This window comes from Tachypleus tridentatus, chromosome 1 (genome assembly GCF_004210375.1).
Source record: "Tachypleus tridentatus isolate NWPU-2018 chromosome 1, ASM421037v1, whole genome shotgun sequence".
Taxonomy (NCBI): domain Eukaryota; kingdom Metazoa; phylum Arthropoda; class Merostomata; order Xiphosura; family Limulidae; genus Tachypleus; species Tachypleus tridentatus.
The window spans coordinates 111,937,028-111,960,396 of NC_134825.1; the positions used below are offsets into that span (position 1 = coordinate 111,937,028).

The 23,369-nt window shown below is 35.0% G+C and overlaps 1 protein-coding gene across 2 annotated transcripts in view; it reads right to left on the minus strand.

Moving 5' to 3' along the window:
* Positions 1 to 9,042, minus strand: part of LOC143258535 (transmembrane protein 192-like) — a 10,517-nt gene extending 1,475 nt beyond the window's left edge. The window contains exons 1-6 of one of the 2 annotated variants that reach the window (XM_076517653.1): positions 8,887 to 9,042; positions 8,448 to 8,519; positions 7,471 to 7,584; positions 3,870 to 4,104; positions 1,865 to 2,023; positions 1,583 to 1,691 (exon numbers count right to left, since the gene is read on the minus strand). In XM_076517653.1, the coding sequence (XP_076373768.1) occupies positions 1,583 to 1,691; positions 1,865 to 2,023; positions 3,870 to 4,104; positions 7,471 to 7,584; positions 8,448 to 8,483 (653 nt within the window). In that variant the 5' untranslated portion in view covers positions 8,484 to 8,519; positions 8,887 to 9,042. The remainder of the gene's footprint in view (positions 1 to 1,582; positions 1,692 to 1,864; positions 2,024 to 3,869; positions 4,105 to 7,470; positions 7,585 to 8,447; positions 8,520 to 8,886) is intronic. The other variant, XM_076517662.1, reaches the window with a different exon arrangement.
* Between the last annotated feature and the right edge of the window lie 14,327 nt (positions 9,043 to 23,369).

The window sequence follows — 23,369 nt, forward strand, 5'->3', positions numbered from 1 at the left end:
TCTTTTTCAAACTATAACTCTGTGAATTTTTGAAATTTCTTGTTGAAATGTATTACAAAGTGGAATTTATCCCCTTTGTTTCTTACACTAGTAAATACAACAAAACTCAACACACAAGTCACATCTCAAACCATCCACTAGCACCTATCACTTCAAAACAAAGTTTTAAACTTAAACATCAAGACATATTGCTCATAACTTATGCCAATTTAAAATATCCATTCCCAAATACACTTGCCACATGTAAAACTATGTCACCTACAAAAATGTATGTAAACAAACTAATCCACCCAAGTCTTTTACCCATTTACACATTGAAAATAATAACTATCTCTATATTTACTTCTGGTTTGGTTTGAATTTCACACTGGCTGAAAGGTACAATTACATTTAATTGGGTTTTGAACATTCAACCCTCAGTCTGTGACTTAAGCCATGAAGTAAGATACATACACACAATCCAATCTTCAGTTGTGGTAGTCTTTTCATGGTCTAAAATCAAGACACTACTAAAGTCAAAGTTCATCAACAAAAAAGACAATATACTGACAACTAGCTAGAGTACCAGTCGTCTTATGACATGAGAAACTGCAAAACATGTAGGAACATCAAAGTCTCACTGTTTTCTTTAGTCTTTGCAAGGATAATGAATCCCATCACACAGATACCATGGATGTAATGTAAGCACAGACCAGGAGACATGAACACCACTGATGCATGTTGTTTGTTGTGTGTACGCTGTGCAACCAAACAGTTTTGAATGCTTTTATCTTCATCTTCATGAGGTCAAAGATCCAACATCATTTAAGGGTAAAGAGCTACTTTCTCAAATTCCCTTTGACCTGTGTTTTGACTTAAAAGGCTTCATTGCTCTGTTTGCCCTAGTTTTATCCTGACAATCAACAGTGCCTCTCACAGTTGTCAGTCTCAACCAGCAAAGTCCATGTTTTGCTCCTGTGAAACTCTATGTTCATTACTCCTAATTTACAAATGGTGAAAACCTTTTCATTGTGGCATGAAATGCAAAAAAAACACCAAAAAACTGCAACCTTATCGCAAAGTTTTACGTCATTCTAAACTCATCAAACTGTGTAACAACCTGTTTTAAAATTCTCAATAATAGAAACAAATAATTTTACCTAATGAGTAACTTTTACAGGTTTCAAGTGTCTTCAAAAACCTCACAAGTTCAATCACATGAGTGAAAAACCAAGTAAAAATATTCACTGTATTAATTAGTAAAGACAAAGAGATGGGAGATAGAATCCCCCCCATCTAATTTCACATTTACTGAATGTTTAAAATTACCAATTTCTATTTTTTGGACACATACTGTTGCATGAAAAGCACTATATTTATCCTTCCTGTTTACAAATACCTAAATGTCAGCCTTCTCTTCAAGTAATACCAGCATGAGAACAGCTAGTAATTGTTAATATGAAATTCTCCAAGTTCTAAGTTGGTTAACCACACAAAGTCTGCAACGACACAACAGTGTTTAATAGTTTGCATTTAAATTATTTACTTTTAACCAAATTTATTTAATCACATGTGACTAGCTCATCACTGCTTGTTCACTTACATGTATCCGACTTCTGAAGGGCTTTCTTCAAACTGCAAGCTGCTAAGGAGGCTCTCCTGTTGCTGAATGTCAGAAGCTTTTGTTCCTTTCAGAAACTTCAATGTGATAACTACAAAAAACAATGTACGTGTACTTCTCAATCCATAATGAGTCTATGGACTCCTATCTTAAACGTATTTAGAAGCAAAAGTTGTTGTGCACGCCCAAGTGTGAACTAACGTATCAATTTCTTTACACAACTTTGACTTTATGATATTAACCAGTTATAAAAAAGTCACATACCCAAGTACTGAACCAGGCAGACAGATGCTACCACTGCTTCGATGGATACCAGGATCTGGATAAAATGTATAGGTTTTAGGGACAGAAACATGATGCAGTTGGACAGGTTTGGACACTTGTCTTGAACCACTGTTACTACCACCAGAAGAACACTATTCCCTGAAAAATTAGGCACATAAACATGTACATATTTATAAAAACTTAAGGTCAAACCGTTATTGATGACGTACATGCACGTCTCTGTGCAATACACACACCTGTCACAAATTTAACTTTCTGACTGGATGATGACCTACCCACCCACTCCTTTATATTGTAAACCTCCACAATAACTATTTAACAAATCTTGGATTCTTCCAACATAATAACTACACTTCACATTCTGAAATCTGTTTAATCTCAAAGTTCAAGAAAAGTCCAGTTGAATCTATATTTTGACCAATTAGTTCTGGTGAATTCCACTGCTCAGCAGTAACCCTAAACACAACCAAAGAGAGATAAACTAGACCTGTACCACAGCGAAACATATCGATAATAAACTTGTTTATCCAGTAAGTTTTTACACCTAAATTGGTGAAAGACCTCCCATGTAACTGTATCAGACCAGCTTCATTTCTGCTTCCAGTATTATGGTACTGAGCCAACTACATATTCTGTTTCAAGTTACCTAGGGCAAATGCAAAAGAACAAGGGAGAGTAAATTATACATTATACCTTCACACAGATTAAAGCTATTAATGTTAACTCTAAACTCCAACCTATTCTGTTACGTTAAACACTAATTACAGTTTCTTATCCCAGACCATTTTAAGTATTACGTCCCGTGATAATCTAGGATGCAAGGTTGAATGCCCTTGGAAACAACTGGAGGGCAGACCAGGTTCAATAAAGAACAAAGGTCAAAACACAGCTAATTATGACATTACCATACAAATTAGTCAACACAGACCAAGGAAGTGAAATCAACTTGCCCATTTAACAGTTTAAAGCTCTATCAGTTTACATATGTTCTTACTTCAGTACAAACGTACTGTTTCAAATCCTACTTCAAAATTAAACTGTATGCCATACATTGGAAATTTAATTTATATAAAAGTAGATAACTTATAAAATTCATTATCTTTAAAATCTTTCAAAACAGAAATTGAAAATATAAACAGTAAATAAAAATAACTTTCAGTATTTGTCACATAACTTATAAAATAGTGATAAAAAACAAACATTATTCCTACTTGCCAGCTTCTGTAGCAACAGAAATACGGGTGTCCAAAATAACACCAGATACAACAATCTACTCAGTGATACAGCACATACAAGTATAAATTTTAATGTGTTTTTGTATTTGATGAAAGACAAAAGGCACTGTAATATACCTACCAGTCACAAGTTATAAGTAATAACAAGTTCCAAGTGACTAAACCACAGTCATCTTACACATGTAATAACATGTTCCACGTGACTAAACTACCGTCATCTTACACATGTAATAACATGTTCCACTTGACTAAACTACCGTCATCTTACACATGTAATAACATGTTCCACATGACTAAACTACCGTCATCTTACACATGTAATAACATGTTCCACGTGACTAAACTACCGTCATCTTACACATGTAATAACATGTTCCACGTGACTAAACTACTGTCATCTTACACATGTAATAACATGTTCCACGTGACTAAACTACCGTCATCTTGCATATGTAATAACAAGTTCTACGTGACTAAACTACCGTCATCTTACACATGTAATAACATGTTCCACGTGACTAAACTACCGTCATCTTGCATATGTAATAACAAGTTCCACGTGACTAAACTACCGTCATCTTACACATGTAATAACAAGTTCCATGTGACTAAACTACCGTCATCTTACACATGTAATAACATGTTCCACGTGACTAAACTACCGTCATCTTGCATACAGTCAGTATAAAACATAAATAATCTTTTATCTCAACAACAAATTCTCTCTTTAAACATAAACACACACTGACCTGCTGAATAAACATACACTACAATTCTCCTCAGAAACTTGGTGGCCTGATAAAAATGGATGTGGCCAAAACAATAGAGCACATTATGGTAATACTGTAAGTAGAGGTCACCTAGAAAGCAGAAGAACCAAAGGACCACATGGCAATAAATGAGTAAGAAATATGGTTCGACTCCACACAAGTCTTCAGATGTGCAAATTCCTGGAAGAAAAAATGACATGGCTACCAATGCAACCTAGAAGAGAAAAAAAATGTACACAAAATTAGAGTTTTAAAATCCAAGTTCACACCAGTTGAAAAGAACTAAAAAACTAACTCGAATATATTTCAATATATCATGGAACTACATTTCTCTTAAAATCTTTTGTACAATTTCTAATATTTCTTGGTTCCAAAATGCAGAGGTATTTGGAAGGCCATAGTTTAACTTCACAACAATGGTGTTGAATATTGCAGTGGTACCTTTTCAAACTTGTACCTTTTATCTGGTCTTACTAACTCAATAAAACCCCATATCTTAATCACACGTGAATTAAAATGAACTTAACTGATTTCACGTATTACATCCTTTGGGTATGAGTTCAGAAGTATCAAAAATAAATATTCTGGAAGATGCCAAACAAAGATAAGCTAAAGCAACAGATACAAATATATTATAAAACAGATTTTTAAACCAATATGTTTGATTTATTCAATGCATCACCCAAAGAGGGTACAAAGATTATGTCATAAACAATCACTGGCTTCAAATTCCTTTTCATTGCAAAAATAAAAACATTTTAACTATATGTAAATAATTCTATTCTGATTAAATTTGGTTGAGAAATGATTCTACAAGTTTTGTGGACATCCTGTACTTTGAGTTAGGACTCCTAACATCTTCATGTACTATAATGATGGTAGATGTCTTGATGCACAAAGTTTGAACTTACATATGACAGTAGGATGAGGTTAGGGTTTAGAAACCAACAGGTTACACTATCAACTTTAGGAAGGATGAAGTAAGGGCTTAGAAACCAACAGGTTACACTATCAACTTTAAATATCTCCTACGTTGTATGACTGTAGGATGAAGTAAGGGTTTAGAAACCAACAGGTTACACTATCAACTTTAAATAACTCCAAAGTTGTTTGTTTTTTTACAGAGACGTTTGCCCGGTAAGAAATATAAAAATTTAACCAACACTAATTTCTTAAACAGTAAAAGTACATACAACTGCAAAGACATAAAAAAATCACATGTCACAATGGAAAAATTAATAATGTCCTCAACTGAGGATACTATAAAGATGTCAAAGTACAACCCATGAACTACATACATAATGAACAATCTTTACAATGGTACAAAGTACTACAGTACAACTTAAACCCATGAACTACATACAGAATGAATAATCTTTACAATGGTACAAAGTACTGCAGTACAACTTAAACCCATGAACTACATACATAATGAACAATCTTTACAATGGTACAAAGTACTGCAGTACAACTTAAACCCATGAACTACATACATAATGAACAATCTTTACAATGGTACAAAGTACTACAGTACAACTTAAACCCATGAACTACATACACAATGAACAATCTTTACAATGGTACAAAGTGCTACAGTACAACTTAAACCCATGAACTACATACAGAATGAACAATCTTTACAATGGTACAAAGTGCTACAGTACAACTTAAACCCATGAACTACATACACAATGAACAATCTTTACAATGGTACAAAGTACTACAGTACAACTGAAACCCATGAACTACGTACATAATGGAGAATCTTTACAATGGTACAAAGTACTACAGCACAACTTAAACCCATGAACTACATACACAATGAACAATCTTTACAATGGTACAAAGTGCTACAGTACAACTTAAACCCATGAACTACATACAGAATGAACAATCTTTACAATGGTACAAAGTGCTACAGTACAACTTAAACCCATGAACTACATACAGAATGAACAATCTTTACAATGGTACAAAGTACTGCAGTACAACTGAAACCCATGAACTACATACATAATGAACAATCTTTACAATGGTACAAAGTACTACAGTACAACTTAAAAACAAACACACCAGACATCTGCAGCCTTCTGCTTTCTTATCTATTTTGTTCATTTTGTGCTGAAGAGATAGAGATAACAAAAATCAGAATGTCACACAATATTACAAGTTTCTACAAATTAAATGACATAACTGCATGAGGGTATGTAACAATGACTTGGAGACATTATAATGCTATAGAAAATATAAATAATTACATCCCACTTTACCAGAACCATTTCACACCAAGAAGTGTTGCACCAAATCTTCAGACATTTGTGATGACGAGACCCCCCACCCCACTTGGAAAAAAAATATATATCTGAACAACTGGTATGGGTTTACTAATTTTTATTAATAAAGCAGAGAACAATGTTGTGACCTTTCTAGGTCATCTTCAGGTCGAAACGTTGCTCTCTGCTTTATTAATAAAAGTGTTCAAATCCACACCAGCCATTCTGAAATACAGATCTTCAGACAGTTTTATGATAGTTGTTTACTTTAATAAGTCTAATAAAACCCCATTGTGTAACAATGTTGTTCCAGAGCTATTCTCACCGTAAAGTTCTCACTTCTCTAGCTGGACACAATCTAAGTTTTTAACCATAGTACTTACGAAAACACTTCATGGAGCCACCAATGTCAATTTGTGTCTCATAAGGGTACATTACATGTCTAAACAAAACAGTACCGTGTTTCATGTTACTTCACATCAATGGTAAGAATGACATCTCTATAAAACACACACATTTGTGTTTTCCATACAAATTTTATTGTGACACTGGAGAGTCTTGTCACTTTTCCCTAGCATTATAAAAATCTTTAGGCAGCAAAAGAGGTTGAGAAACCTAGTTTCAAAGCAGTACTGAAAATACAACCAATGTTTATTTAAACACAAGACTCGTGCAAGTATAACAATGCTGTATTAGAATTAAATCAATGAGTGGTTTCAGAGAATGTATTCTAAGGTCTAACATTCATCAAAATCACAAGTTTCACTTATGAGCCTTTAGTTTAGCTAGACCAAAGTCTCGTCTGTGAATTGGTACTTTGTGTGATATTCTAACACCATAACCTTGATAACAAGTTTAGTTTCAACACATAGAGTACAGCCCAAGTGCTACTGTACTTGTTCACTGGAAATTCACAGTTACACTTATGACAAGCTTCATAGTACTGTAACATCATACAAACTTTTGATCAACGCACTTTCTCAGCTTAGCTGCAACACGTAATCAGATTCAACATTTCACAAACACTGGTTGATACAGACAGCACTTTAAGTGGGGCACTGCAGGATACAATCCAGCTTGTTTTGTCTGCTGTACTATTTAATGAGCCACATTCTACACTCTTCTTACCAGAAACCCCAAAGAGGAATTTTTTCTTCTTTAGTCACAGGACTACCTGGACTGTGCCCACCATGTGTCGTAGAATCTGTTTTCATTTTAAATTAAATAAATTACTTTTATAGAACTAGCCACCTAGCTCTTTCTAACATTACTAGTTTACTTTCGTATTAAAAAAATAAATGACTTACAACACTTAGTAACTGCAAAATTGTGATTAGTATAGAATATGCCTGGTGTGGGGCATGATCAGGTGGTTCTTGTGAGGTTGACAAAACAGGAACTTCGTCACTGTCGCTAGCTGCCTATAAGAGAAATAAGTAACAAAACTTCTCAATATGCAACACTGAAAAAACAAACAGAAACATATACTCAAGTCCCTACATGTACTTAAAGTAAGAAATAATTCTTATAAAAACCAAACAAATACCATACTGGTCACCAACGTCACATTAAAAAATTCTGATGAACAAAATTAAAGAAAGCTTACAAAGTCAGTTTAACTTTATATATAAATCATACTGTCTTTGCACTTTAAAACTAAACAATGATCTAATTTGAACTAACTGAAACTGTGTAATTCAAAGATAACAAAGGAACCATTTGTCCAACTGCACCATTTCATCTGCTACACTAAATTCTAGAAAAGAAAAACATTCAAAGTCACCATTTATCACTGAAACATTTGACAATTCTTCCCTTAAATTAATAGCACAAACTACATTTAAAGGCAACCTATTCTAAAGGCCAATCACCCTACAAAAAATTAAAGCTGTCTTAGTTGAAGATGACTCGTTTTATTACATAAACCAAATTGATATGGGTATTAAAGTATTAACATATTTAACAATGTCGGGTAAAATGACACTAATAAGGCAAGCTTTCCACACATTACAACTGCAATAGTTGAGGGCTTGGTTACTGAACATTTGCCAAACAAGACCATCCATTGAGAAAACTTTTCTAATTCATGGTGTCTTAAACAGTATCACTTGAAATAAGCAGAAAGACATAACATTATTTTCAGATAAAAATAATTCAAACACCATTTTTCACTTATCACACTTCCAAATGTCTGTTTGTTTGTTTTTTCTATATAATTCACGTTAAGAAGTGTCATGCTAGCATATAAAAGTATATCAGCACCTGTTCATTTGTAGATACTTACAGCGATTTCTGATAGATGCTGAGCAACGCTAACCATGTTGTTTAGTTTTCGTGATCTGGAGTCACTCAAAACCTTTTGAAATAGAAAAGATGAATAGTGAATCTTACACACAGATATACAAATATAATCCCAACTTACAAGTAACAGTGAGGTATCATAGAGAATTCGTAATTACGTTGCATGTCAGTAACCAGGAGCTAAAATTAAAATCTTAGAATACACTTCACTTAAAGTAAAAACCTAATATAAATTCTGTACATCACTGATGTTTAGAATTTAACTGAATCTAAAACTAAAATCTAATTTAGCCTGACTCAAATAATACTCATACGGTAAGAGTAAACAAAGAAAAAAGTTTATAAAATTTTAAATTAAAACTACTAATAATGTAAACAAATACATCCTGTCAAAATATCTACTGTTAATATTTATGACTCACATCAATAACACTGGTCACCACAAAGCCTAACTGTTAAATGTCAAACAATAAAATTTAAACTACCGGCACATGTAGAACAATAACAGAAGAATACACGAACTAAGAAACCGCTATGACGCTTCGTTGCTTTCATGCGCCCTCTAACAATCTAAAACAAAAATATACAAAATAAATTGAAAAAGATATTTAAAAACAAGTTGGGTTGGTTGGTTGGTTGATTTAATGTTTTATAGCACAACCAACATTGTTTTTAAATATCTTTTTCGATTTATTTTGTATATCTTTTGTTGACCGTTAGAGGGCGCATAAAACAAGATGAGAAAAGAAATACTTATTACTTATAAATGCACCATAAATGTTCATTTTTATTAGTGTCGCCTTGCATATTAAAATATATATTCTGACTCATATTTAAAACCCAAATTATATATTCAATATAAACAAACATAAAAATCCACATGGTGAGATGTGTAGCTAATTTGTTCTTTCAATGTTCTTATTAATTTTTTGGATCCAAAGTTTGGCACGTATTACTTATAAATATGGTATTGTTTCATCAGTTAGGTGACCTCACTCCAAAACCAGTAATAGTTAGTTTAGTCCTAAATTCGTATATTAATGTAAAATTATTTTTATAATAGAAATAACATAAAATAAAAAAGTATTGAATGTCAAAAGTTTTAATCATAGTGCTCATGAAAGAACCACTATAACAATTGTTTGCAAAACTGGATCACATTATGACCACTAAGGGAAATCGAACCTAGTATAATGGCATTGAAAATTCGTACATTTACCACTGTCCCATCGGGGCGCTGCTACAAAAACATTGTATATGTTTATTTAATTAAAATGTATATTCAATTGCTAATAACAATCAAAAGGTATGTGGGATTATACACGGACCTTTCTATACACTAAAATACATTTACTGCGAGCTTTCGGCCATCTTACCGAAGTCTCATCAGGGAACAATAAACAGAGCAAAAATATTCATTAAACTTTGGAACACTGCTTTAAGTACACGCGTATAGATACATATTTTAAAGTAAGTATTTTAAACATAAAAAGTATGTGTATAAATAAATGTACATATTAATTTACGTACGTTGCGAGTCTTAAACATCTACAGTCAAAAGGCTTAAAACAAGTTCTGTAATATGATCATAAATAACGCCAAAGAAGAGTTAAAAACATGACTAATATGAAAATTTGTCAGAAAAAAAAGAAACGTTACCCTTAGCTTTTCTTTTTTAACTGTTTTGCCACCTTAAAAGAAAGGTTTTGAAAACAACATGCATTAGCTAAGAAACCAAATAAACACAGGGATAAAACTATGCTCACCAGATAAAATTAACGATGAATTAGACAAAATAAAACAATACTTCATCAACATCAATAAGTTTCCTCCACAAACCGTAGAAAACATTATACGCACACACCTAGACAGAAAGCAAAATCAACCAACAAAAGTAAATATATCTCACGAATCAAAATATAACGAAACCATATACTGCTGCATACCATATATTCCCAACATCAGCAGAAAAATAACCAACATTTGGCAAAAACTAGTAACAAAATATGACATTCCAGTTAATACCAAATTTATTCAAAAACCACGTACAAAACTTAGGTCTATACTATGTAAAAACTACACTGGCAAACACCACACCAATATTATTTATAAAATACAATGTGATAACTGCCACGACTTCTATATTAGAGAAACAAGTAGAAAAATGGAAACCAGATTCAAAGAACACAAAAAGTCACCTTCACACGTGTTCGAACACTGCAAATCAAATAAACACAACCATAGAAAACACCCAAATACTAAATAAAAAAAAAAAAACATAAACGCAACATTAAAGAAGCCTTACTTATACAACAACTCAAGTCCAAAATAAACCAATACAAAGGAACACCTTTATACCTATATTAATAAATATAGCCAAATCTAGGCACGCCCTCTACATTCCTACAATCTGTTACACAACTGCCTTCAAACAAGTGATCAGCTATTGGTCAGTTACCTCTTTCTTTCTTTGTGATCCTGACGATGACCGAAGAAGGTCGATACGTTGTTCGCTCCTTTACGTAGTGCTTTCTCTACTCATACTAGCTGTTTTTAAATGTATAATTTTCTCTACAAGGAGGTTTTCTCGTCATCACGGATCATGCATCAGCTAGTTTACTTTGATTTTTCATCTCACTGTTCCTTTTAAACCTGTGGGCCAATACTAATTTAAAATTCGAGGTTCGATTCTCGGCGATGGACAGATTGCAGACAGCTCATTACGAAACTTTCATTGCTGAAAACAAAAACTTCCATCGAATTTTTTATTTTGATATTATCAACTTTCATAACTATCACTGAAATTTACCTAAAAAAGCAAGAAAAATAAGTTAAAATAATAATTGTGAATACCACAAACGTTTATCATAATTATATTCTAAATTAAATGTAAAATAATTTGCTTTCTTACAGATTCGGCAGTCAGGTATATGTAAAACGAAACATAATAATTATTTGGTGATGTCGAGAAAACTCGTAGAGAAATATATATGTAAAAACGGCTCGTTTGGGTTGATAAAATATTTTATGTAGAGGAGCGAACAGCGTTTCGACCTTCTTCGGGCATCGTCAGGTTCACAAAGAAAGAAAGAGGTAACTGACCGGAAGCTGACAACATGTTTGAAAGGGGTCGTGTAACTGAGTGTCGGAATGTAGAGGGCGGTGTTAGATGTTTGAATATATAATTTTATATTATTTATTTTATTATTATTATTCGAACACTGCAAGTCAAATAAACACAACATAACCATAGAAAACACTCAAATACTAAATAAAAAACCAAATATAAACCAATACAAAGGAACACCTTTATACCTATACTAAAAATAAAATAATAAATAATAATTATAATTATTAATTTTCTCAACCCAAACGAGCCGTTTTTACATATATAATAATTAGTTGTTTTTAATCTTGAACTGGAGATCTTAATATTTTAACGTATAACCAAACCTGTACCATAAGCCTAACTCTGAAAGTATCTTTCAAACAGTTCTGAAAAATCACAGGTTTTAAGTATTGAATTTTTTGTGTTTTTAACTAACTTGTTCATTTATGTTTATCAAATGGTAAGTTTTAATGTAAAGAAAATTCAGGACTTTTTAAATTTCATCTTTTATTTATTTGTTACTTCATTATAATAAGTAGGCTTAGCTGAGGATTTAGCAGTTTCCTATCGTTGAATAACTAGTGATGAACGTGTCTCGTAACTGTTCAAAATACTCTCGATCTAAGTCGCCTGTTAGGACTAAAGTGCTCTTGAAAATGGGTTTTATTGTTTCTAAAGGATATTGAGCACAGCAATTACAGTTATATCCAGGAAACTAGGCCTAGAGTTCGGAAATTATTTTTGGAGTTGGTAGGTATGGTTAGAAACTTATAAAACAACGTTTAACTTTTTACAACGCCCCTAATTATAATATAACAGTGCAAGTCGTGGGCTACTCTTCTACCAACTAATCGTGGGACTGATCGTCACACTATAACGCTCCCACAGCTGAAAAGTTGAACACGTATGGTGTGACCAGGATTCGAACCCGCGACTCTCAGATTACGAGTCCTAACTACCGGTCAATGCCCCACCAGGGCCTTATCATGAACAAAGGCGTTGTGATGAACTAGGATGTCATTACCAAACAGGGCGTTATCACGAACCGAAGTTAAGATTACTGTTCCACTGGTGTGACACCTATCGCTTGGTTTAGTTATTTTATCTCATAGCTTCACAAAGCCCTATCTACGCTCTGTCACAGTGAATCGAACCGCTGATGTAAGTACGATTAATCCATAAACTTAACACTAACTACTGGAGACAGAGTAAAAACAAAAACGACTGAAGTCTTATTCAAAATCTGCTGTATTCAGAAAACTGTCCATTCTCGCCCGACATCCATCTATCCATCTCTCTACATCGGGGTTTATTTCTCAAACTTTGCATTTATGTCTGTATGAAGACTGCGGCAGTTTGAATTAAATTATAGAGATAATACAGAATAATTAATGTGCTGTTGTAGTTCATTGACTTGCACCAAACTTTTCGTCGGGTTTAATTATGATCGTTAAGACAAACATTAATTTTCGGAGAGTCAGATAAAACTTATTCAATTTCCTGATAGGAGTGGTAGCCCTACGTAATAAATTATGCGCATCTCGAAAGACCCTTAGTGCTAACTTTAACAATGCTTTCAGGAAAGAAAAGAAAGTCTAATAAACTTCAAATATTTTTCATTATATAAAATAAACTTCACCAGTAATGAACTAAGAAATACTACGTTAACGTAAAAAAGTTTCTTAATACGAACAACCTAACCTTCGATTTTTTCTGTATAACTTTTAAACGACATATGACGTTTCTTGAAGCTGTGTTTGTTTGCTACTGGGCTGAAAATGATCGACTGTTTAGTGTGTCGACTGTCACAAGGGTCCGTGGTTTGCGTCTATTTTCCTCATAAAGGCGCTCTGCACTTTGGGGCTGTGAACATATTATAAGATCGATAGAAGCGGCGTACGTTGGTAACCTTTTGCTTTCCCTCTAATCAATTGGTTTAAAATTAGGTTGTCCTTGATCCACTGTGTAAAAACTTTGTCAGCAAATAATTTGCCAGACATCATTAGAGATTATCATGCCGACCTGTGGATCAACAAGTCCAAGGTTCAAGTCCGCTCTAGACATTCAGTTATGGGTACGTTACATCCGTAATTCGGTTTAGAGTATACAAATTTGCGACGGGTGCACTAACTGGTTCCTGTTACTATTCCTCTGGTCATTGGTTCCAAAACAGAAATGGTCATAGCTGAACTTCAGAATCTCCAACCTGACCTTTTGGCCACAAAGTGTTGTCCAGGTTTAAAAGAGTAAAATACGTCTTTTAATAGTTAATACTGAACAACAAAATACACAATTTATTAATTTTCGAAAACAGAAATTAATCAAACGAAGTATTCTCTTTTATTCACGACTCATATGCATGTCTCTCTCGATTATCCTGTTTAAGACTCGGGCATAAATTAAGATAACTTTGGAAGAACAAGAGTTAATGAACCATTCAATATATTCAATCTGTGGTTAAGTTTGTTATTACCTAACTTTGATAATTAAACAAAACAAAAGCGATGAGGTTTGTCCGGAAACCTCCTATCAAGACGCGGGCTGTCTAGAAGATCTAACAAAGTACAGCAGATGAACAACTCTTTTAGGTTAATACGTAACTAAAATAATCAAAAGTTCACGTAATTTAGAACTGTAACACTTTTGGGCTACTCTTTTATCAACGAATAGTGGGATTGATCATCACATTATGACGCCCCCACAGCTGAAAGGACGAACATGTTTGGTGCGACAGGGATTCGAACCCGCGACCTTCAGAGTCGAACGCCTCCACCCACATTGCCATGCAGGGCCTGAAATCCAAACGAATGATCACTAAATATTAACTTGTGAAACTGGTTTGTGTTATTTTGAGTTTCATTTTACGCACTCTCCCTACCCCAAAGGTGTCTGCGGACTTACAATGCTAAACATTGGTTTTCGATACCCGTGGTGGGCAGAGCACAAATAGCCCATTGTGTTGCTTTGTTCTTAATTTCAAACAAACAAACATTTTCACGTTCGATTACTGTAGATAAACGTGTTTGATCATTTTGCAGGTTCGTTAGAATTAGAATATCTTACAAAGTACAGCAAGTGGACAACACTTTTAGGTTGATATGTAACTAAAATAAACAAATGTTTAGGTATTAGCGAAAAGCCAGCGTTAAAATTATGATATGAGATCATATTTGAACAGATCTCGTCGAGTACATTCTAAAAACATATAATGTTACTTATTTATTTGTTATCTAATTAAAATGGCCAAGCGTGTTAAGGCGTTCGACTCGTAATCTGAGGGCCGCGGGTTCGCATCCCCGTCGCGCCAAACATGCTCGCTCTCCCAGCCGTGGTGGCGTTATAATGTTACAATCAATCCCACTATTCGTTGGTAAAAGAGTAGCCCAAGAGTTGGCGGTGGGTGGTGATGACTAGCTGCCTTACCTCTAGTCTTACACTGCTAAATTAGGGATGGCTAGCGCAGATAGCCCTCGAGTAGCTTTGTGCGAAATTAAAAAAACAAACAAAACAAACAATCTAATTAAAGATATAACAAATTAACATTTTCAAGGAAGCCATCTTTTTCTCTACCCCCTGTACGTCTTAAAGTTTACAAAATTCAACTAAACTAACTTAATAAATTAACTAATTATTTAACATTTAAAATGTGATTGCATGAACTATGAAATATATACCTGTCTAAATTTGCCTAAAATACTAACAATATGTTTGTGGTTTCAAAATTAGGGCTAAATGAATCAGCTTCTGTCATTACAACAAGAACACATAACAACACTTAAAAACTTTCACAACACGTGGTGTGTTTTCACCGGAACACGGAAAAGATTTCATAGTATTAAACACAATAATTAATGAGAAAACACACAGTAATGTAATTATATTACAGTATATTCTTAATAACAATAATATACATTGAAACAATACGGCGTGATTGAAATATTATTATCGTCACCTGTTTTAACCAATTACACCACTTTCCAGTAGTGTGTTATCTGTGAGTCAGTCAGTACATACTAAAATGACGTCACATAAGGAAAGCGTAACTGCAGTATGTATTGTCGTGACGTCAGTAAAACGTGCGCTTCCCATGATTCCAGAGAACAATTATGCACAACGTGACATATGAATTTCAAAAGCAAGAAACAGAAATATTTGTTGCTTTTAATTTTGGTTTTATTAACTCTTGAAACAGAACACTTTTGGAGACATTGTGGTATTATATTTGATATTATTGTCATAAGGCCCGGCATGGCCAAGCGTGTTAAAGCGTTCGACTCGTAATCTGAGTGTCGCGGGTTCGCATCCCCGTCGCACCAAACATGCTCGCCCTTTCAGCCGTGGGAGCGATATAATGTGACGGTCAATCCTACTATTCGTTGGTAAAAGAGTAGTCCAAGTGCTGGCGGTGGGTGGTGATGACTAACTGCCTTACTTCTAGTCTTACACTGCTAAATTAGGGATGGCTAGCGCAGATAGCCCTCGAATAGCTTTGTGCGAAATTCAAAAAACAAACAAACAAAAAATTATTGTCATGTTTTAATGTGACGTAACATCACCTTACGTATCACGATGTTTCGCTAGCAAGGACGCTATGCATGCTTTTGACGTTTATTAGTGTGTTTTTGTTGAATTTCGTGAGGACGGTTTTTCTTATGAAAAACAAACAAACTCTATTTATTTTCAGAATGATTCGATTTCCTGTAGATTCTATAACTTAAGCAAAAACTAAGTTTAATCTTCATAGCGGCCATTAAAACTTAAAACACCAATATTTCAGTGCACATATGTGCCAATAGAGAACGCCACAATAGTAACACATCTCAAAGAACTGGTTGTATTAATATAGTTAATATTCACAGAAACAAATGTTTGTTTGTTTGTTTGGGAATTTCGCACAAAGCTACTCGAGGGCTATCTGTGCTAGTCGTCCCTAATTTAGCAGTGTAAGACTAGAGGGAAGGCAGCTAGTCATCACCACCCACCGCCAACTCTTGGGCTACTCTTTTACCAACGAATAGTGGGATTGACCGTCACATTATACACCCCCACGGCTGGGAGGGCGAGCATGTTTAGCGCAACGCGGGCGCGAACCCGCGACCCTCAGAAACAAATGTAAGCTTCAACATTGACTGCTGGAAACATCTATTTTATTTCGCTTCAAAACAATTTCTACGTAATCAGCGTTTATTTGTTTCTTCCACTGGGTTTTCATTGCATGGATCACGAAAGCTTTGGCTTTGAAAGCCATCTTCAACGAACACAGTAAGATTGAACGAATGGATTTCTTTTTTAAAAGCGAGTCTGTCTCGAAAGTGATAAAATAAATTACACGTGTAATTTGGACCTTTCGCTACTTATTCTACTGATACTTCTTGGAAGGAGCCACCCCACGTTTTCTGAGCTCAGGGCAGAGGCTTGAAAGGTTGAAGTTCTGCTAAGAGATAATTGTTTAGATTCAGTATTTTTTTCTTTCTCTGAGAACTCTTATATTTTAGAACAAGGACAAGAAAGACGATAACCACTATATTATTTAACACCTTCAAACATATTTTTTAAATGTTGCGGTAAATTGCACAATCTGGCGAGTGATTTTGAAAATTCTGTATATAAGAAATTGGCAAAATTTGGTTAGAAATTAATCATACCCAAATATATTTGTACTCACGTGATAATAGCAACAAAGATGAAATTTAAAACTAGCGTGTAAAAGTAAATACCTTTATGAACTTTATATAGCTATTAGATACCGTATGATCTAATATTAAATGTACTAGTTGGTTATGTTACTTCTATTACATTTCAACACGAGTTTCCTTTTGCTTTTCTTTTTGTTTACGAGAAATTTAGTCCACGTTCTGCCACTGTTTTTTGTAAAAAATATAACGGAATGTCTGAGTCATGACGTTTGTCTATCTATGTCCGCTCTCATGTATGTCGGGCTTTGAGACGAGAAATGTTTACGTTAATTTTGGCAGCCGAAGCTGTTCTTCACGTTCATTATATCCGAAATAAAAATTCTAACCCTAACATAAATATGTAACCTCCCTTGTTTCATTCTTCGATTACTAGTTTATTATTTGTACCTTTATTACTCGGAGATACAAATATTTATCTTATTTTTTAACGACTGCGCACAGTTCCTCTTTTTTAGTTAAAAATTCTACTTTTTATCGCTATGAATAATTACGGAAAGTTGACAAAAGAATAAAGCGTAAGCAGAAAATATTCACTTGAGCTGATATATTTGTTTCAACGTCACAAATAAATTCATCTAACAGTCTGTAGCTATGCTATTTGGAACGAGATAACTACGTTAACCTGAAAAAAACAGTTCGACTGCTGTGTGTTTCCACAAACATCCAGCAGATGGGGCTGTAAGACACGCATGATCTGGACGTTTATTAAACCGTCTTGATGACTCGTTTAAAAGTGTCGTTGGTTTATAAAAAGTTCACATGATGTTTATAATATGTGAGGCGTTTCTATTTTGTTCCTGTCACTAATATTCCACTAATATTTTGGAAAATGAATTACGATAAAAGTCGCAACGTGTAGATATAATATTTAACTAATTATTTTGGACTGTCACCCATCTACGGTTATTTGAATCCAGTGAAGTTTTCCATTATCATTTCGACACCAGTAAAATTAGACAACACAAAATGAAAATCTGAAGTCTCTCAGAAAAGTTGTTAAAACAAACAAACAAACAAACACAAAAAACTAGAAAATTATATTTCTTCAGCTCTGACTGTAAATTTACATGATATACTGTCTGCACTACGCTCAATGTGGGTATCGAGCCACGAAATTTAGAGTTAGAACCCAATCCCCGAGCTTACCACTAAGCCAGTGAAAGGCAAACGGGTTTAGTTACATTTTTCTTTGTTGAATTTCCCGCAAAACTGCTCCTCTGATATCGTCGCTAACCGCCCATCATTTATAAATGACAGGTTACTCTACACTAACGAATAGTAAGATTGCTGGTAACGTTATAACGCCCCTACGGATAAAACGACGAGTATGTTTGGCGAGGGATTAGAGCACATAAGTTACGAGTTGAGTATTCTAACAATCATGCCATGCGAGGCCTAGGAAAATTAGAACAAATATTCCAACAAGGAGTGGCACCACAAAGTTATGAAAATGAGCTATACGTTCTGTAACCACCGTGGGTATATTAAAACCCAGTTCTTAACTTCGTGAGCCTTGAATTTCACTCCTGAGCTACCGTAAAGGTTTTTTTTTTTTTTTTTTAAAGATCGCGCAAAGCTACTCGAGGATTATCTGTCTAGCCGTTCCTGATTTAGTAGAGTAAGACTAGAGGGAAGGCAGCTAGTCATCACCACCCACCGCCAACTTTTGTGCTCTACTTTTACCAACGAATAGTGGAATTGACTGTCACATTATAACGCTCCCATGTCTGAAAGGGCGAGCATGTTTGGTGTAATGAGGATTCGAACCCGCGACCCTCAGATTACGAGTCGCACGTCTTAACACGCTTGGGCATGCCGGGCCTGCTAGCGTAAAGATAAACCCAATAAAACCTTAACACTTGTAGAAAAGCCGTTGGCTGAAAAGTGGATTCAAAGCAGCGGAAACATCACAAAGGTATTGAACTGGAATAAAACAAGTACAACAAAAACACGAGAATTCAAAATTGTTGGTACTTTGATTATTTGTATTGATGTTATGTGTGTAAACAACTTGGTCTAGTGGTTGGCGTGCTTACCGAACTGTAAATATGAGGATTTATGGTCCACGTTCCGTTGCCACAAAGACGAGGTTTTCAGTTTAAAAATCCCGAATGCACGATTACAATGACGGTCAATTTTAACTATGTTCTTTAAAATAAGGGTTGACCGAGAGATGGCGGTGGATATTATTCTTGTTTGTTTTGAATTTCGCGCAAAGCTACACGAGGGCTATCTGCGCTAGCCGTCCCTAATTTTGCAATGTAAGGCTAGAGGGAAGACAATTAGTCATTAGAACCCACTACCGACTTGTGGGGGTACTCTTTTAGCAACGAATAGTGGGATTGACCGTTACATTATAACGTCCCCACGGCTGAAAGGGCGAGCATGTTTGGTACGATGGGGATTCGAACCCACGACCCTCGGATGACGAGTCGAACGCCTTAACTCACCTGGCCATGTCGAGGCTGTATATTATTGAGTAGTTGTTTCAAAATTAATGCAGAGAACATCACTATGTGAAATTCAAAAATAAAGAAAGATAACAAATTTCTTTCTTTTTTTTTCTAATTCTGAAACAAACAAAAATATCGAAAGTATTATACTTGTTGGTTAAGACCTTGTTAATTTATTTTACTTAAGTATTTTCACGTTTTTCTCACAGATTTGAAGAATTTATTCCGCACGCTTCCAAACGATTGTTTTTAGGGTTAAAGCATTCTTCTTTTTGAGCAGTATTCATGAACTTCAGAACTAGTACCGAATATGAATGACTCTTGAAGAAATCCCCTGATGATGACCCGATTACAAAAATATATATTATTCATCTAACTTGCAGGAACTGGCAAAACACTTACTATCTTCACTGGAATGATACTTCTCAAAATAGAGCACATCTAGAATAATACAAAATAATTTTAATCGCAGACACAACGAAATTTTAGGCCTAACATTTGTTAAGCCTAAAATAACTACGTCCTGTATTCGACGAAGAGATAAATTAATATTCTTTAACGTGTATAATTTTTGCTCTAGTTAGGGTTAAACTTTACCGTTCGTAGTACTATCGATAAAAAAAAATTATAATGTTATTCTGCAACTAACGTTAGACCTTTTTACAAACGTCGATAAGCTTTTGATACGTTGATCTATGAAATGTTTACTACGATGTATTTATGTTCATCTAGGCCCGGCATGGCCAGGTTGGTTAAGGCGTTCGACTCGTCATCCGAGGGTCGCGGGTTCGTTATAACGTGACGGTCAATCCCACTATTCGTTGGTAAAAGAGTAGTCCAAGAGTTGGCGGTGGGTGGTGATGAATAGCTGCATTCCCTCTAGTCTTACACTGCTAAATTAGGGACGACTAGCGCAGATAGCCTTCGTGTAGCTTTGCGCGAAATTAAAAAAATATATATCCACCTTGTATTTACATTGGTTGCGCATTTTGAGGGCAGACAATAATTGTGTAATATTTTATAATGGATTCTGCGTAGGCTTATTCGGCGTCAACACACGCGTAACCGTTGAACTTGTTTTGAAATTTAACGACTGATTCTAGACTAGGGATATTACGTTAGTTCTGATAACATGCTGGACTTCAATATATATTAATGGTGATGGACCATTGGAACTATATGTGTCACTTAAACTTGTTGTTTACAGTTATTGTATCTGCCCCTCCAACATAGATGATAAATGTTCAGATGCTATTAAATGTTTAAAACTGATATAACAGAAATTCTCAGGGGATCCTCTAAAATCGAATTCACATAATACTTTGTTTCCATGTTTACGACATTCGCAGCTCACGATATTTCATTCGTGCCTATTAAATCAAAGTTATAAAGCTGTTAATCCCAACAAATATTATTCATCAAACCTCTTGTACTTATTTAATAAGAACACGTGTTACTCTAACAAAATTAGAAACACACGAGTCCTAAACAAACGTTATAAGTTTAGATGGTTAGGCTTAACAGATCAGGCATAAGAAGGGTTGTAATGTTTTGGAATTTTTTAATTGTTTTTAAATAAAGATAAATTTCCGTTATAATTCTTTCATTCGCTTTCAAATCATAATCATTATGGTGTGTTATAATAATCAAACACCTTTGTTGTTTTTTGATAAAGAGGAAAGTTCGACCGGTTTGATGTTTCCCATGTCTCTCATTTGTAATGTATAGCAAACCGCCCGTAGTTTGTTCGTGTAATTACATTATCGATACTTGTGTTTGCGGGAAATAATTCTTAGCGAGTTTGTTTGTGTCTGCTTATGCTCAGTCAACCAACTGACGCAATGTAACAATAGCCAGGGGTTTCGTGTTCGTGTTCCTAACTCATCAGTAAAAAGGTAACAACACGATTATGTAACGATTACTGTGTTTAATAATCAACCCACCAGGTGACTTAAAATTCATACGCCATTTACACACTGAAGGCATTATCAACCACCTGATTTTGTTAAAGTTTGCTTCGTGTCATTTGTAGGCCTACAGACAAACTTTCGAAGAATGAATAATTCTGAAAGAAGTTAACATTTGTTGTTTTATCGGAAGTTTAACTGTTCTAGCTCTACAATCATAACAATGCGCTCTTTCCTGATTAGCTAACGAATTAGCATGACGCTAGCAGAATAATTTTCAACCCGAATGACAAGTAACTCTTCCCGTCATTGTGATGGTAGTGGCCGAAGTGTAATTACATTACGAAAGGTAATTGACTGATTGAGACAGTTGGTAATGAGTACTTTAGGCTTAAATGATCGTATAGGCCATTAACTGTAACAACGATTAACGCCCAGTCACTACAGATCTTATTGTACGCATACAGCTTTCAATAATTTTGAACTACTGACCAGAGAGAAGACAGCCATCCAGCACTGCCTGTCGCTACAAGGACTTTGGAGCTGGCTCATTTTTACAATGTTATCACAACTGAAAACGCAGAAGGTATCGAAGGGACCATGTGTGTCTCAGAAGAGTGACAGTTAGATTCCACTACTTAGTTCCGAAAAAATGACGCATTTAAAAAAATATTTTGCTTTCCTTCACGAACAAGAGATTGAACAGCGACGTCTAGCATCATAACCTCTCAAGCTCAAGATGTGTGTAGTAGTCTTAAAGAAAATACAGATAAAATGTTGTTTTATGAAATTAATTCAAGTGTTTGAAGTACAGTATAAGATAATTACTAGATAAATTATGCAAAAAGAAGCCACAAAATTAAATTGTTTGTATTTTAATTTCGCACGAGCGCTATCTGCGCTAGCCGTCCCTAATTTAGCAGCGTAAGAGTAGAGGGAAGGCAACTAGTCATCAATACCCACCGCCAACTCTTGGGCTACTCTTTTACCAACGAATAGTGGAATTGACCATAACGTTATAACTCCCCACGGCTGAAAGGGTGAACATGTTTGGTGTGTGTGCGATTCGAATTCGTGATCCTCGAATTGCGAGTCGAGCGCCTTTCCACCTGGCCAGGCCGAGCCCAAACCTAGATAGCTTACAGTTCGATTTGGTGTTCGACTTCAAACTTTTGCGTTATAAGTGAATAGGAAAAGGTGATGAACCGGTAATATATTCGGTGGCCCAGTATGGCCAGGTAGTTCGGGCGCTCGACTCACAAGTTGAGGGTTGCAGGTTTGAATCCCCATCACGCCAGACATGCTTGCTCTGTCAGCCGGGGTACGTTATGGTCAGTCTCACTCATCGTTGGTAAAAGAGTAGTCCAAGAGTTGTCGGTGGGTGGGGATGACTGACTGCCTTCCCTCTAGTTTTACATTAGATTCGATTTTAGCAATTAAACGACACATTAGGCGAGTTGTTTTTTTCAAAGACAAATTTTTGTGTGTGTTGTGTTAAAGTGGCCATCCGTTGTATAATTTTTTATCACAGGTAATAAACCGCTCTAGTAAAATTAGATATGTAACATCAATGCAAGCATAATGAATTTGTAACTCAGTTGTACCACATCTGTCTGATTTTCCATTAAGGTCGAGATCAGTTCTTCACCAGAGGAATAGAAACCTCGGGAAGTTATCGTTATATCCTTATATTCAGCCGAGTTACTGAGAAGTTGGGGCAGTGGGTTCGATACAGAAGTA